This window comes from Ahaetulla prasina, chromosome 4 (assembly GCF_028640845.1).
Source record: "Ahaetulla prasina isolate Xishuangbanna chromosome 4, ASM2864084v1, whole genome shotgun sequence".
Lineage (NCBI taxonomy): Eukaryota > Metazoa > Chordata > Lepidosauria > Squamata > Colubridae > Ahaetulla > Ahaetulla prasina.
In genome coordinates this window covers 15,694,204-15,711,056 of record NC_080542.1, presented here as the reverse complement: position 1 = coordinate 15,711,056, position 16,853 = coordinate 15,694,204, and the positions used below count along the sequence as shown (strand labels likewise).

The 16,853-nt window shown below is 40.8% G+C and overlaps 1 protein-coding gene across 1 annotated transcript; it reads left to right on the top strand.

The window, feature by feature from the left end:
* Positions 1–220: 220 nt before the first annotated feature.
* On the top strand, positions 221–16,231 carry LOC131198003 (vomeronasal type-2 receptor 26-like). Its single transcript, XM_058182512.1, has 6 exons — positions 221–426; positions 992–1,277; positions 9,364–10,215; positions 13,954–14,181; positions 15,116–15,242; positions 15,333–16,231. Exons 1-6 carry the CDS (start codon positions 221–223, stop codon positions 16,229–16,231), a joined length of 2,598 nt encoding a protein of 865 aa, XP_058038495.1.
* The last annotated feature ends 622 nt before the right edge of the window (positions 16,232–16,853 follow it).

Genomic DNA, 16,853 nt, shown 5'->3' with positions numbered 1-16,853 from the left:
GGAGGAACCGACCTTGAAGGATGCTATTTATTGTCCCCTTCCAACCCACTGCTGGGAGCCCTAAAACTCTGTGAGTGGATTTGATAGTATGTGCCACTCTCTAGTTCTGCCTGAAAAACATCTCAAGAAGAGAAGTCAGTCTGATCTACTTCAAAGATCTTGTGGCAGACAGAAGCCTTTGTACACAGAAAGAAGGCATTCATGGAAGATCTTAGCATTCATGGAGTTACTATTAATAATATTGTCTGAAGTGGTGTGCAAAGATCCTAGTCCTCACTGTGACTTTGATGAACCTCTTCCTATTCGGCACACTTATCATCAGCTTGGAGACATTAATATTGCTGGCATTATTTCTGCATTTTTTACATTTTCTAATCCCATTGATTTCAGTCAACATCCTTTTCAGGGATTCCAAGATGGAGTTGTGTATGAACATCATCAATTTATTGTCATGCTCTGGACATTGCAGTCAAACCATAGACAGGATGCTTAAAATGCTTTCCTTTACTGGGTTTTTTTTTTTAAAAAATAGGATACTTAGGTGTATTTTACATGGTTATATTTTACTTTAGTTTCCATGTAAAGTGAAAAAGAGACAAATTCTCCCTTTATAAAAAAATCACATCTAAATATCTATAAATATATAGAATGTATATTGTAATTTATGAAGATGCAACTACCAATAAGATGGGGGGAAACTCAGCTTTTTCCTTTTCAATATAAACCATTAAGCATTGTGGTTGGATACTGGACATTTCTCACATTTCCTTCCAGTTTCAGCCTATGTTTATCTTAAAAGTAATCCTACATATATATCTGTAGATGTATTTATGTATTAGTATTATGCTTTGCATTTTGCAAGTTCCAAGTTGAATAGTGAAGATATAACACTAAAACTTGTTCCACAAAATGTGTCGTACTGAAGGGTTGGAAGTACCATAAGATTGAAGCAGACATTTCCTCATGCATTTTTGTCTTTATTTATTTACAGAGTAGTTTTTCAGAATTACCAACATATCCTGGCCTTAGTTTTTACTCTAAAAGAGATCAATGAAAATCCTCAGATCTTACCCAATGTTACACTGGGCTTCCAAATCTTTAATAGCAATTTTAGTCCAAGCTTGACCTATTTTGCCTCAATGCTTCTGCCTTTCACTCAGGGAAAATTTATCCCTAACTACAAGTGTAGGATCACAAATACTTTGGCTGCAGTCATTGGAGCACCTGACATATCTCTTCACATGGCAGCTATATTATGCATCTACAAATTTCCTCAGGTAAAGATGAGCTGAAGATATACCTAATTACCTTGCTGTACCTTCCCAGATGGCTGTACTTTCTCTTCCTAAAAAGGAGAGATCTTTCAGGTTCCTAAATATTTTATTTTATTTTATTTTATTTTATTTTATTTTATTTTATTTTATTATTTTATTTTATTTTTTTTATTTTATTTGCTTGCTAGGATCATCATAGCAGGATGAATAATTGTACTTACTAAACAGATGGTGGAGATTGAAATGTGTTTGAATATTAGTAGCTTGGTTTGGAAGTTAGGGGTGGTTGGTTTGAGCTTCGTGTTTCACAATTTGGTTGCAAACATTTCTTCACCATTCGAAGAGACATTGTCAGTGCGTTTTGGATTATACACCTCTGTGAGAACACAGGTCTTTAAATAGCTTTCTTTTTTTAAAAAAATTTTTTTTATTTTATTTTAATACAAACAATCCATCTTCCATTAAACAGTGTGCAATCTGTGTTAGATTCGGGCAATAACGAGGCAGGAGACCAGGATAGTGACAACAGCTCTTTACTATATGGTGAACCCAGCAGCCAGTGCTGGGAAAAACTTCTCTTTATATACACGTTAGCCAGGCTTCAACCAATCAGCAACGTGCTATTTTCCCGCCAAAACTTTTAAAGATACATTACACTCCTTCCCTCCCAGAAAACACTTTACCAATATCTACATAAAATTAACATCTTATTTTTCAACGTAATCACGCAAGTAGACTGGGCGTCTCCTGACTCTTTCGGACCTGCGCAATTCATTCTCTGGGAGTGAGTCGAGCTGACCGGAGGGACTGTTTGTTCCTCTCAGCTCCTCCTCTAGGCCATCCGGCCCTGGATTATTGCAGAGTCGTCCCTGCTGTCTTCAGGAGGAACCGGTTGGCGGCTGGACCTCCTGGAACTCAGATAAGTCTCGCGTTTGCCCGGGTTTGAGTCAGCTGTGGATTCAAACATTGGTAGTCAGGGCCTGTTTGTCTGTTTCTGATTTACGGTTATCGTTTCCTTATCTGGTCTATGTGGCGCTTCCATACCCGGCCATCCTCTATCTCTACTAGATATGATTTTGGTCCTGTTATCTCTAGGATTTTCCTGCTAACCAGGTCGGGCCCTCGCTGTAGTTGTGTGCCCACACTAGGTCGCCTACTGCCATCCCTCTTGTTTTACCTGTACCCCTTGTAACCGTCTGGTGTGTAGTTTGGGTTTAAGCGGTCTAGTGGGCACCTGAGCTTCCGACCCATTAATAACTCCTGCGGGCTTCTGCCAGTTGTGACACAGGGGTTCTGTGTTGGACTGCTAGGAAGGTATCGATTTTGTTTGCCAATCGCCTGGCCTGATTCTGGACAATGCTTCTTTGCGCTCCGAACGGAACGTTCTGCAAGGCCATTCGTCGCAGGGTGGAAAGGCGCCGAGAGGACATGCCGGATGCCCTCTTCTGCCAAGTACCCTTCAAACTGGGTTGCCGTGAATTGCGGGCCATTGTCGGAGACTAACGTGTCGGGCAACCCGTGGGTTACAAATAGGTGCCGCAGGACTGAAATCACGGCATCGGCTGTCATGGGAATGATTTCCAGCCATTTGGAGTAGGCATCGACTACTACCAGAAAGGTTTGGCCGTGGAAGGGGCCGGCAAAATCGATATGGATCCTAGACCAGGGGCCTTGGGGTCTCTCCCATTCCCGAATAGGGGCCGTTGGGGGTAGCGGTCTGGACTCCTGGCAGGCCTGGCATTTCCCTACCCTTTCAGCAATTTCCGAGTCCATTAAGGGCCACCACACATAGCTTCTCGCTAGACCCTTCATTCTCACGATCCCTGGGTGGCCTTCGTGAAGGAGATCCAATACTTTTTTCCTCAATTTCTCTGGGATCACCACTCGATCCCCCCATAGCAGGCACCTCCCTTGAGCTGAGAGTTCCCCACGTTTTTTTACAAACTCTTTAAAACGCTCGCCCGGCGCAGCGGGCCAACCTCTTTGTACCCAACCAATTACAGTTCTTATTGTAATGTCCTTGTACGATGCCTGAGCCACCTCTTTGGATGTGACTGGGCCAGAGTCCAAAGAGTCAATTAGCAGAACTGGTATCCCCGGGGTGGGGTCTTCAATAGTCTCTGGTAACGGGCATCTGCTCAGGGCGTCTGCATGCCCTAATTCCTTCCCTGGCCGGTGTAGTAATTTGTAAGAATACGCTGCCAGGAAGATAGTCCATCGGGTCAGTCTGGGCGAGAGTGCCACAGGCGTTGGGCGGTCGCCTGCCAACAGACCTAGCAAAAGTCTATGGTCCGTGATGATTTCAAAATCACGACCAAATACATATTCGTGGAATTTCTTTACTCCGGAGACTATAGCCAAGGCTTCCTTATCAAGCTGGCTATAATTCCTTTCAGTTGATGACATGGTTCGGGAGTAATATGCAATAGGGGCTTCTGTGCCATTTGGTAACCTGTGGCTGAGTACAGCCCCCACCCCATAGGGGGATGCATCGCAGCTTAACACTAATGGCAGCGTGCCATTGTATTGGATAAGGAGGCTATCACTCGATAGGAGATTCTTTACCCCTTCGAATGCCCTAGCTTCCACCTTTCCCCAAGACCATGCAGCCGTCTTTGCTAGTAATTTATGCAGCGGCTCGGCTACTGTTGCCTTATTCCTTAAGAATACCGTGAAGTTGACCAGACCTAAGAATGCCTGTAACTCCGTTTTGTTCTTTGGAACCGGGGCCTTCCTGATGGCCCGCACTTGCTCTCAGTGGGGTGAATCCTTCCCTGTCTATCCGTAGCCCAGGAATTCCACAGACTCAACCCCGATCTGGCATTTGTTCAGTTTAACTGTGAGACCGCAGACCGGAAAATGCCCAAAACTTTTCGCAGCCTTACCCCTAATTCCTCTAGATTCTCAGCGGATACCAGTACATCGTCAAAGTATGGTACCACCCTGGTAGTCCCTGCACAGCCGCTCCATTAGGTTCTGAAATAACCCTGGAGCCACACTAACCCCAAACTGTAACCGGGTGCACTTAAGAGCCCCTCTGTGAGTCACAATTGTCTGCGCTCGCTGTGCTGCTATCTACGGGCAGCTGTTGATAGGTTGGGCCAAGTCTAGCTTGGCAAAACTTGCCCTTGCCCCATTGAGTGCAGTAAGTGCTGTACCACTGGGACGGGTAAGCATTCTTTGCAACGCTTTGTTAGCGTTGCCTTATAGTCAGCGCAAATCCGGACCGATCCGTCCGGTTTGACTGGGGTGACTATAGGGGTCTCCCACTTAGCATGGTCAATTGGCACTAGAATTCCCTGGGGTACTAGCTTGTCCAGTTCCCGGTCAATCCTGGGCTTTAGGGCTTAACGGGACCCTCCTAGCCTTTAGGCGGATAGGGGCAACTTGGGGTCTAAGTTAAAAGAGATAGGGGTCCCGTGTACTTGCCCAGGCAGTCTCTGAAAACGCCCCAAATTCTTTCACGAGTGCGTCTTTGAGGTTGACATCGTTTCTGAAGATTCCAGTCACTCCCATGCCCAATGCTCGGAACCAGTCCAGTCCCAACAAGCTTGGCAGGGTCCCATCGACTATGGTGATGGGCAGAGTTTTCTTGTATTGTCCATACTCGACGTGGACGGACGTTACCCCTCGAACAGGGATGCGATTTCCTTGGTAGTCTTGTACCTTTAATTTCTGTGGTTGCAACTTGCGCTTTGCGATGGCGGGTAAGGCTTTCACGAGTGTCCCAGGACATGATCGTGATCGATGAGCCGTGTCCACCTCAATCGGCACGGCACCCCTCAATCTTTGCCTTTGTAAAGATTTTTTCTCTAGGCGTGTTGATGCGTGACCCACTCACGACAGTCTGATTCAACTGCGCCTTTTTGAATTGACCAATCACGGGCGCGCGTTCCGCTCTGATTGGTCGGTTTGAATTTTGGCGGGAAGGTTGGGGAGCTCGACAGACCTGTGCTAGGTGCCCCTTCCTTCGCACGCCGACAAGTTGCATCCTTAAATTTGCATTGTTGTCGTTGGTGTTGCCCTCCGCAACTCGCGCAGTCACCCGGTCTTCTTTCTCCGGCCTCCCGGTGTGGAAGACTCCTTCCTCTTCCTCACCGTCCGACTCAGCCTGGATCTCCTCGTTGTGGACGGGGTTGATTCGCACCAGCCGTTGGTGCGACCTGCTTTGTAGCGTTTCCGCCGCTTGGGTAGACATCTCGTGAGCCCTGGCTTCGTCCAAGGCGTTTGCCAGCGTTAGGTTGCTTTTAGACAGCAGCCGCCTCCGCAAACGGATGTCCCTGACCCCGCGGATGAGTTGCTCCAGCAATGCCTCATCTAAGTCTCGGTACTCGCAATGTTTTGAGGCTTTCCTCAGGGCGGCCATGTATGCGCTGATGGACTCGCCCTCTTGCTGTCTGCGCTCCCCGAATTCGAACCGTTGCACATACTTGGACGGCGTTGGTGCATAGTGGGTTTTCAATAAATTCTGTAGAGTTTGCCACGGTACCGACTGTACCGGCGTTGGCTCCGCCAGGGATTCTGCGGTGTTGAAAACCTCTGGACCGCAGTGGCTCAGGAAATACGCTCGTTTCCTGTTGTCTGAAACTCCTTGAAGTTCGTTCGCCTCGAGGAAACACTCGAAACGAGCCATGTATGACCCCCATTTTTCCTTAGCTGGGTCGAATGGCGCTGGCGGTGTGTAGCTGGACATTGCTGCTTTCCGCCCCTTGTTTGCTGGGTTCGCGCCTTCCTGGTGAGTTCAGCTCTTTTCCTGGCGCTCTTAGCCTCGAGATCCCACCTTCGTCGCCAGTGTTAGATTCGGGCAATAACGAGGCAGGAGACCAGGATAGTGACAACAGCTCTTTACTATATGGTGAACCCAGCAGCCAGTGCTGGGAAAAACCTCTCTTTATATACAGTTTAGCCGGGGGCTTCAACCAATCAGCAACGTGCTATTTTCCCGCCAAAACTTTTAAAGATACATTACAACCTGGGTACAAATTTTTTGTGCAATAACAGTTAAAATTTACAGTCATATTCATTATTTAATCCAGTCTTAGCTTAATACCAATACATTGAATATCTAATACTATAACAATCCTCTTCTTAATTTATTTAACTCTATTAATACATTTTCTCAGTTTCATTCATCTACTTTTTTTCTAATGTTTATATTTATTCTCTAACCATCGATAAAATAACTCCCATATAATATAATATTCGCTTTGTTCTTTCTCTTTAATTGCCAGTGTTAAACTATTCATTTCTGCACATTCTAATATTTTTTTAATCATATTCTCCTCTGTAGGGATCTCTTCACTTTTCCAATTTTATGCAAATACAATTCTAGTTGCAGTTATTACATGGATAATCAAATATACATTTTCTTTGCTATAAATTTCTGGTAAAATGCCCAACAGGAATATTTCAGGTTTCAAATCAATATGTTGTTGTATCATCTTTTCCAACCACATATGTATTTTTGTCCAATATTTTTTGGCTTCTATGCATGTCCACCACATATGAAAATACAAGCCAGGTGTCTGATGACATTTCCAACATTTAGCTGATTTATCTTTAAACATTTTTGCCAACTTCCCAATCTTTATAGATGGAAGATGCCATCTATAAAACATCTTGTACAAGTTCTCCTTGTATACAGTTGACATTGTTAATTTATAATTTCTATCCCATAGTTGCTGCCATACCTTTCTATGAGATGCAAATTAGTCTGAATGTTGTTTGTTTAGATATTTCTTAGTCATGGTCTGATTTTGGGCTGTTTGATTGCTGGGCTGTAGTTAAATTGATTGCTGGGCTGTAGTTAAATAATGTCTGTGTGATGCAGATTAGGATTAGATTTGTTATCGGGGTGCTACTGGTTTCAACTTGTTTGATAGTTTGAGTGGCTGGCTCTTGTTACTGAGATGTGGTCCAATTTCTTGTGAGGCGATGGGTTGTAATTTTGTGCTGTGTAGTGGGGTGCCTGTTTGTTTGTTTTAAATGCTCCCTTCAGGATTGTGGTTGATGCAGTTCTTTCGTATTCAGCAATTGGTAGTCTGGGTCAATGTCAATGTGTCTGTTTATTGACATTGGGGGAAAAAAAACAGGCATCAAGAAATTCTCTTTATCTCCTTGATTTCACCTGGGTTACAACTCTGGTCCCGGTTAGATCAGATTTGTGACTTTCTGAATCTTTGTGGACTGACATAAGGGATAGTGGGTCATGTCTTTTGATAACATGGTAGAGATAGCATGGTGAAGATATTTGGCACAGAAGAACACACACCAATTTCAGACATTGAATTAAGTTTCAGATTGGGGTGGTATTCACTTACCTTCCCTACTGGTTCACAAATGTGAGCGTGCACGCCTTCCACACATGTGCAGAGTATCAAAAACTGGATGCGATGATGTTCGGGTGGGTGGGCGAAGTCTCCCACAGCTGCAGCTACCAGTTCACCTGAACTGGATAGAACTGGCTAAATACCACCAATGTTTCAAATTTGAATTATTCATAATGAGACTGTTTCCACAAAAAGGTATTTATGGATACCCCAAGATTGATATCTTAGGGTCTTCTTTTATCAATTTTCTATTAGTTACATTATTTAGTGCTTAATAAACATCATGTTGTCTGGATAATTAATTTGCTTAACAATACAAATGCCATTCTTATTCTCCATCACTTTTTCCCAACCATTGGTAAAATAAATTCCAAATTTGATAATATTCTGTGTCTTCTTTAAGTCTGTCCACTTCTGCACAATCTAATATCTTCTTAATGATATCTTCATCTTCAGGTGATTCTTCATCTTTCCAATATTGTGTGAAGATAATCCTTGCTGCTATTTATTTTATTTTATTTTATTTTATTTTATTTTATTTTATTTTATTTTATTTTATTTTATTTTATTTTATTTTATTTTATTTTATTTTATTTTATTTTATTTATAATTTAATGTTTTATATCGCCCTTCTCCCGGAGGACTCAGGGCGGTTTAGAGCCATATTAAAACCGACACAAAATACAAACACAAATTTAAAAGCAAAATTAAAAAACCAAATTACAATAGGCTGAATCAAACTAAAACGGTCATAGACCGACATAAAACCCATTAAAATTTTCATTTAAAAAATTTCGCTTAGGCCAGTCTCGCACGATGAAATAATAAGGTCTTAAGTTCGTGTTTGAAGGTCCGGAGGTCGGGGAGTTGGCGCAACCCTGGAGGCAGCTCATTCCAAAGGGCAGGTGCTGCCACAGAGAAGGCTCTCCCCCTGGGGGCCACCAACTGGCATTGTTTGGTCAACGGCATCCTGAGAAGGCCCACCCTGTGGGAGTGCACAGGTCGATGGGAGGCTATCGGTGGCAGCAGGTGGTCTCGTAAATAGCCCGGTCCTAAGCCATGGAGCGCTTTAAAAATGATAACCAGCACCTTGAATTGCACCCAGAAGACTACTGGCAGCCAGTGCAGGCCGCGCAGGAGAGATGTTATATGGGAACAACGCGGTGCTCCCTCTATCATCCACGCAGCCGCATTCTAGACTAGCTGGAGCCTCCTTGTGGTCTTCAAGGGGAGCCCCATGTAGAAAGCATTGCAATAGTCCAGGCGGGAAGTGACGAGGCCGTGAGTGACCGTGCATAGGGAGTCCCAGTCTAGGAAGGGACGCAACTGGAGAATCAGGCGATCTGATAAAATGCTCTCCTGGTGACAGCCGTCAGATGTTCCTCTAAGGACAGCCGGTCATCCAGGAGAACGCCCAAGTTGAGCACCCTCCCCCTGGGGGCCAATAATTACCCCCAACAGTCAGCAATGGCGTAAGCTGACTGTGCCGGGACGCCAGCATCCACAGCCACTCCGTCTTGGAGGGGTTGAGCTGGAGCCTGTTCTTCCCCATCCATTCCCCATGTATTTAGTATTACATGTATTAAAACATGTAATACTAAATACATATTTCTTTTATCAAATTTTTCTTGGTTGATATATGTCTAGTTGCACAGTGTTTTACTCTATAAAAATAAGGGCTTCCAAATAGTCAAACAAATGTATAGGATTTCAGAGGCTCACATAGACCTTTGCATTGACATATGTTTATCTTTCTGTAGTTGACCTATGGCTCTGCTCCAATCATGGATAAAAAGACTCAATCAATTTTCTTCCAACAAATGTTTCCAAATGAATCCCACCAACGTAAGGGCATCCTGCAGCTATTGCTGCATTTTAGATGGATCTGGATTGGAATTCTTGTAGTGAAGGATGAGAAAGGAGAGAAATTCCTCCAGGAGGTGCTCCCCACATTTTCTGAGCATGGCATCTGTGTTGAATTCATAGCAGAATTACCAAATGTAGCTTTTTACAGTGATTTTACTGATACCATAGATGAAGGATTGCATATATACCATATTCTCATGAACAGCACAGCCAATGTGGTAATCTTATATGGTGAAATTCAGTCCGTATCCCTTTTGAGAACTTTCCTCCAGTTTTCAGAAGTGGAGGATATACCAAAGAAGAAAAAGATCTGGCTTATAACTGCCCAGACACATTATACTTCAGTTGCTGTTCATAAATCTTGGGATGTCCATTTCCTCCATGGTGCTTTATCCTTTGCAGTTCACACAAAGAAGGTCCCAGACTTTCAGGAATTTCTTCAAAACCTAAATCCAAACAACAATCATCAAGATCACTTTCGAAAAGATTTTTGGGAACAGGCATTCGACTGTTTCTTTTTGAACTCAAAAATTGAGACATCTCAGAAGAAATGTACTGGATGGGAGAGGCTTGAGACCCTTCCCACATCTGTGTTTGAAATACGCATGAGTGGACAGAGTTACAGTATTTACAATGCAGTCTATGCTGTGGCACATGCTTTGCAATCTCTCCCTCTATTCAAATCTAGAGAAACAACAATAGAGAAAGAAGGAAGGAAACAATTTCGCAATCAAATGTTATGGCAGGTTAGTTGTAAGTAGAGTAGTGTAGTTGGAACAACTACCCATAAACTCTACCATAGAATTTTTTTTTAGGGATATTGACATTAGGTCTAAAAGTGAAAAGCAACAATGGATTAATTAATCAAAATAGTGATATGCTGATATTTAAATTGTAAATGGTATTGTACAAAATTTTAACTATATGCCTTAGAATATGCTTCTCTCCGTGAAATTAACTGCCTGCCAAATCAAGAAGAACAGATAATGATTCTTCTAAGTTGATTTCTTATTGTTTTACTGCTATACTGGTAGATAAAATCTTGCCAATTTGAGCACTCTACTATCTTTATCTACAGTATACTCTGTGAATTATTAGGGAGGGCCATTCTTTCTCCTCTTTCTTTCAGACATAATATCTAGCCTGAATTGCCTTCTACCCAGGGGTGAAATGCTCCCAGTTCAGACCGGCTCAGCCGATCCGGTAGCAATGGCGGCTGCTGGTTCGGAGGACTGGTAGCAAAAATCCCTGGCCCCACCTCCCTGCCTCTGCTGAGCTGCACTATCAGCAGAGGGTTTTTTTTTTTTTACTTTTTAAAAGTTTTTCTTTAGCAGAAACATGCCTTTAAAAATAAAAAAAACCCTCTGATGATTGCGGGGCTGAGCAGAGATCATCAAAACCCTTTAAATGTTTTTTTTAAAAAAAACCCTTTAGCCAAAGGGGGGAAAAAAGGAAAAAAAAGAGGTTTTAAAAGCCTCCTCTGGCAATCCCAGAGGAGTTTCCTGATCCTCACAGGCTTTTAAACTCAGTGTTTAACAGCCCCACCTACAAGAGTCCCCACCCATGCCCAGCCAATTCCCCCTCCTCACTTACCTATAATTACTGTCCTTTCGGCAACGGCATGCTTTTTCTTCAGCTACTGAAGGGGGAAAAAAAAGCTTGCTTTGATTTCCTGCTTTGCTGAATGAGGAACTCTGAGAGTTGAAGTCCACAAGCTAAGTTACTAAGGTTGGAGACCCCTGTTCTAAAAAAATAAATTAAAATAATAAAATAAAATATTTGTGCAGCTTTCTGAGATTTGGTGTGTTTCTGTAGTGTTTCACTCTAACTACACAAACACACAAAATCTCACAAAGCTGTATAAGTTGTGTGTGTGTGTGTGTGTGTGTCAGTTGTGTTTTGTGTGTGTAAAGTGTGAAAGTGTGGGGTTCCTGCTTGTTGCAGGGGCCATTTTGGGGAAGTGCACCTGCTTTTACATTGTGTGTGAGTCAGTTATGTTGTATTGTGTGTGTGTAAAGTGTGAAAGATGGTTTTTGGTACCTCTTATTGTTTTGTATACCTTATTTATTATTTTTATTATTTATTGTTATTGGCCATACCCACCCAGTCATCTGACCATCAAGCCACGCCCACCAATTAAGCCACACCCACAGAACTGGTAGGGAAAATTTTTGGATTTCACCCCTGCTTCTACCTCTCTGAAATTCATCTCCTCCATCTGGGACTCCACCTCCTTACTACATTCCGTCACTTTGCTATAAATTCAGTCTATAAATAAATGGAAGGAGATGCTCTACTCCCTCCACATGATTTGCTGAAACTTTTTGTTTTGTTTTTCTAGCTCAGTGGTTCCTAACCTTTTTTTGGACATGCCCCACCTAAGCATCTCGAAAATTCTGATGCCCTCTCCCATGACATATAATTCTTACTATTCAAAAAGTGAACTCGTACTTTAGGAAGAAGCCTAAAAGGCCATTAACTTGGTTTAAACAAGGTTCCATTTGCCCCCATTAAAAGTCAAATTGCCATCCCTATGGGGTGTGAGCCGCACATTGGGAACCACTGTTCTAGATGCCTTCTTTGGAATGTTTGCGTTTAGTCAGACAAAATTCTTTGATTGTCAAAAGAACAATCATGCCCACATTTTTAGATATTTCCCGATGAGGATCTTCCCATAAAATTTCTATCTGGCATAGAGTCTTAATAGAGCATCTGAGAGCATTTTTACACATAGATATTCACAAAACCACATGCAAAGTTGTAGAGCAAATGAATGGAGAAGAATGAGAACAGCCTTACTGGATATGCTTTCAGGAACATGGTTATAAGAGGAAGCGAGTGATGGTATTTTTAACATACCAAGCCCTTAATAAAAGATGACTGAGCCAGGATGTGGGGCTTTTTTGAACCTATTTTTTGTGAGATATATATACTCCCACGGCATTAAAGAATCATAGACTTCAAAAGGACATTTAAGTTAACCAATGCAGTCCCTGCTTAATGCAGAATTTCAAGTGCTCTCCAGCAACTGTTGATTCTTCCTTTTGAACTCATATGACTCCTGTAAGTGAAATAATTCTGAGCCCATCTAGGCCAACAGAATTTATTAAAATAACAGTTGAAAGGGAACTTGGAAGTCTTCTAGTCCAAATCTCCATACCACTTCAGACAAAAGGTTGTCCAATCTCTTCTTAAAAACTTCCAGTGTTGGAGCATTCACAACTTCTGATTAATTGTTCTAACTGTCAGGAAATTTTCCCTTAGTTCTAGGTTGCTTCTCTCCTTGATTAGCTTCCATCCATTACTTCTTGTCGTGTCTTCAGGTGCTTTGGAGAATTGGTTGACTTCCTCTTCTTTATGGCAAGACCTTAGATCAGTGGTAGTCAACCTGATCCCTACTGCCCACTAGTGGGCGTTCCAGCTTTCATGGTGGGCTGTAGGGGTTTTGTCTGATACTGAAGTACTTTCCTTTTTTTAAAATTTAATTGACTTTTAAAAAAAAATTCATAGCATTATTTAAAAACATTTTCATTAGGTTTTATTAAAATTCCCTGTGACAATTTAAATTTCTGAAAATATACTATTTGTATTGCCCACACATAAGTTTAGTTCATGTTACGTAAGTGAAACTAAATGGCGCTACAGTGCGACCGCACCACCCAGCTGTAACAGACAACCAGAGCTGCTAGCCGGTGCCCCCCGCCAAATCCAATCCACGATGTGTGAGAGACATATGCAGATGACAATACATGGCGCATTACTGTGGAACCAGTGGGCGATTAGAAAATTTTACTACTAACAGAAATACAAAAGTGGGCAGTAGGTATAAAAAGGTTGACTATCCCTGCCCTAGATATTGGAACACTGCTTGTTCAAATATGAGCTTATGGTCATGTTTCCCTCTCTTTTCAATATAAGATTATATATGTCAACATAGAAGACAAGAATAAGAAAAAAATAATGTAACTGGAGCAGTATATCTTCCTATATGAATGTGTTGCATCTATACATAAATAGATGGACTTATTCCTTTTCCTTTATCTTTCATTATCTTGTTGCATTGTTAACTGTAATAATTCAAATCAAACTTTAGCATGACTATAGCAAATATAAGGCTCTTTAGAAGTAAGACAAGTATTAAACTTTTGTAGCCTTATGCGTCCTATTATTTCTTATATTTTTATCAGAACTCATCTAGTTTAAGTAGCTTTAACAATTAAATTACAAAGCATATTTTTTGCTCTTTTATTTTGCAATTCTATGTTAATTTTATTTCAGTAGTCTGATATTTTACATCTATTGCTATCTTGTAATGATTGTTATTTCTTTGCTATTGGCCTAAAATTAAAAAAAAAAACAATTTTATATTTTTTTTCTTTGAAGAATCCGTCTATATATATGTTTTGAACATATGTTTTGAATTATTTTTGTCTCCTTCTGTCCTGTTCGCTCTTTGTCGCTCTCTGTGTATTTCTGTATTTCAGGTTCATTCCTTTCTGAGAAATGTCAGATTCAACAATAGTGTTGGTGAAATGATCTTCTTTGATAAAAATGGAGAATTCATTGGGGGATATGATATTATCAACTGGATCACATTCCCAAACCAGTCTTTCCTTAGGGTCAAAGTTGGAATGGTAGATCCCACAGCTCCATCAGACAAGTTCTTCAATATTTCTGTAGATTCCATCACGTGGCCAGTAGGCTTTAATCAGGTTAGCCATTTCAATCTAAATTGATCTGCTTTCATTTATATATTAAAAAATCCTTCATTGATGAAAGACCCAGAGCATCAACATTCATAAAGTTTGTACTATCTAGAAATATCCGGATGAAGCAAAACAGTATCTATAAGAATGTTTACTTTTCTAATAGTTGGTATACCTGTAGAATATTATACCCTTCATTTTGGCCCTCCGTTAACTATGCATTATGATTTTCATGGTTTAGAAGTAAAACCTGAAATTCAATGTACTACGTTTCATAAGTCTGTTGACTTCAAATTTAAGAATCTGAGAAAACCATCTTTAAGTAACCAGCAAAGAAATTGTGTTTGGAAAGTGGTGATGATGGTTATGAAAGGCCATAGTTACCAATAAAGGTAGATATTAAGTGAATTATTTCAGACCAATTACATCTCAAAATGATGTCATCACATTCTGCTTATTAATCCATTTTTTAAAAAGTTTTTATTGATTTTATTACAACAGCACAACACTATGCAAACAGTGCATAGTGTTTACATAACATAAACCCATAATATGTATTTTCTTTTTACATGTCAGTTTTGTTCCACTTTTCCCCTTTTTGTTCCATATATTCCCCTTTTTTCTTCTTTTTTCTTATCTTTGTCTTTATCGTCCCTTTATATCTAGTTTTATTTATTTACAATATTTTACACATTTGTCATCTTCTCTTCTCGATCATTTATTTCTGTTTAGTTTTCCTATTCTGTATCCAATCGTACCTTTTGGTCCATACTTGAAGTGTTCTGTCTCTTCTTTTTCTTTTATTTCTTTCATTAATTTATCAATCTTTGCATAGTCCAGAATTTTTTTTTTTGTTCTGTTGATTATACATTAACAGTATCTCACCAAACACTTCCTTTCTCCTCTGTATCTTAAAATATTCTTCTTGATTCATTGATAGGCATTACCTCTATCTTTGTGCAATGATCCTTGTGAGACAGGATACAGCAAGATCAAGAAAGAAGGAAAGTTGTTTTGTTGCTATGATTGCCATCTATGTCCAGAGGGGAAAATATCAAAGGAGAAGGGTAGGAAATTTCCATATATAATGGGACTAAGCAACAAGGGTACAACACTATCTATAATCAGCTATATCAATTCCACTGTGTTTTTTTTAGACAAGGATGACTGCTCTCCATGTCCAGAAGATCAATATCCAAATCCTGATAAAAATATGTGCATCCCAAAGCGGATCACTTTTTTGTCCTTTGAAGAACCCTTGGGGATCAGTCTGACTGTTCTTTCTCTTTGCTTTTCTTTGATGACAATTTTGGTAATAATAATCTTCATGAAACATAAAGATACTCCCATCGTCAAAGCCAACAACCAGAATCTGACTTATATACTCCTACTTTCCCTCCTCCTCTCTTTCCTTTGTGTCTTTCTATTTGTTGGGAGACCTAATAAGATTGTGTGTCTCCTTCGACAACTAGCTTTTGGCCTCATCTTTTCTGTGGCAGTTTCTTGTGTCCTGGCCAAAACCTTTGTTGTGGTTCTAGCATTCATGGCCACCAAACCTGGTTCCAAATTGAGGAAATGGGTTGGGGGAAGAATGATAAGTTTCATTCTTCTATCCTGCTCCCTTGTTCAAATATCTTTTTGTGCTACGTGGCTGATAATTTCCCCACCATACCCAGATTCTGATACGCAGTCAATGGCTGAAGAAGTCATCCTGGAGTGCAATGAAGACTCTGTCATGTTCTACTGTGTTTTGGGCTTTATGGGTTTTCTTGCTCTGCTTAGCTTCTCTGCTGCTTTTCTAGCTAGAAAGTTACCTGACAGCTTCAATGAAGCCAAATTCATCACCTTCAGCATGTTGGTCTTCTGCAGTGTTTGGCTGTGCTTTATTCCAACCTATCTAAGCACAAGGGGAAAATATATGTTGGCTGTGGAGATCTTCTCTATGATCTCTTCAAGTGCTGGATTATTGGTGTGCATCTTTCTTCCCAAGTGTTTTATCATTGTGATGAGACCTGAACTGAACAACAAACATCAGCTCATGAAAAGAAAGTTTTAAATATTTACAGATCCCTCACATCCTGGACATAAACTGTTTCAACTCCTACCCTCAAAATGCTATAGAGCACTGTACACCAGAACAACTAGACACAAGAACTAGACACAGGCCATCACTCTGCTAAACAAATAATTCCCTTAACACTGTCAAACTATTTACTAAATCTGCACTACTATTAATCTTCTCATCGTTCCCATCACCCATCTCTTTCCACTTATGACTGTATGACTGTAACTTTGTTGCTTGTATCCTTACAATTTATATTGATATTGATTGTTTCCTGATTGCTTATTTGTACCCTATGATTATCATTAAATTTTGTATCATTAAGTGTTAAATTGTACCCTATGACCATCATTTGTGTTGTAAATATTGTAACTTGATGAACGTATCTTTTCTTTTGTGTACACTGAGAGCATATGCACCAAGACAAATTCCTTGTGTGTCCAATCACACTTGGCCAATAAATTTTATCCTATTCGATCAACAAATCTCTCTGTTTGCCTGCCATCATTTATATATACATACTGGAGAAATTGTCCACTTATACATTGAAGCCAGAAAGCAATGTGCAGTTAGACTGGCCTTCTATGATGCCCTGTTCCCTGATATTTGGAATCGT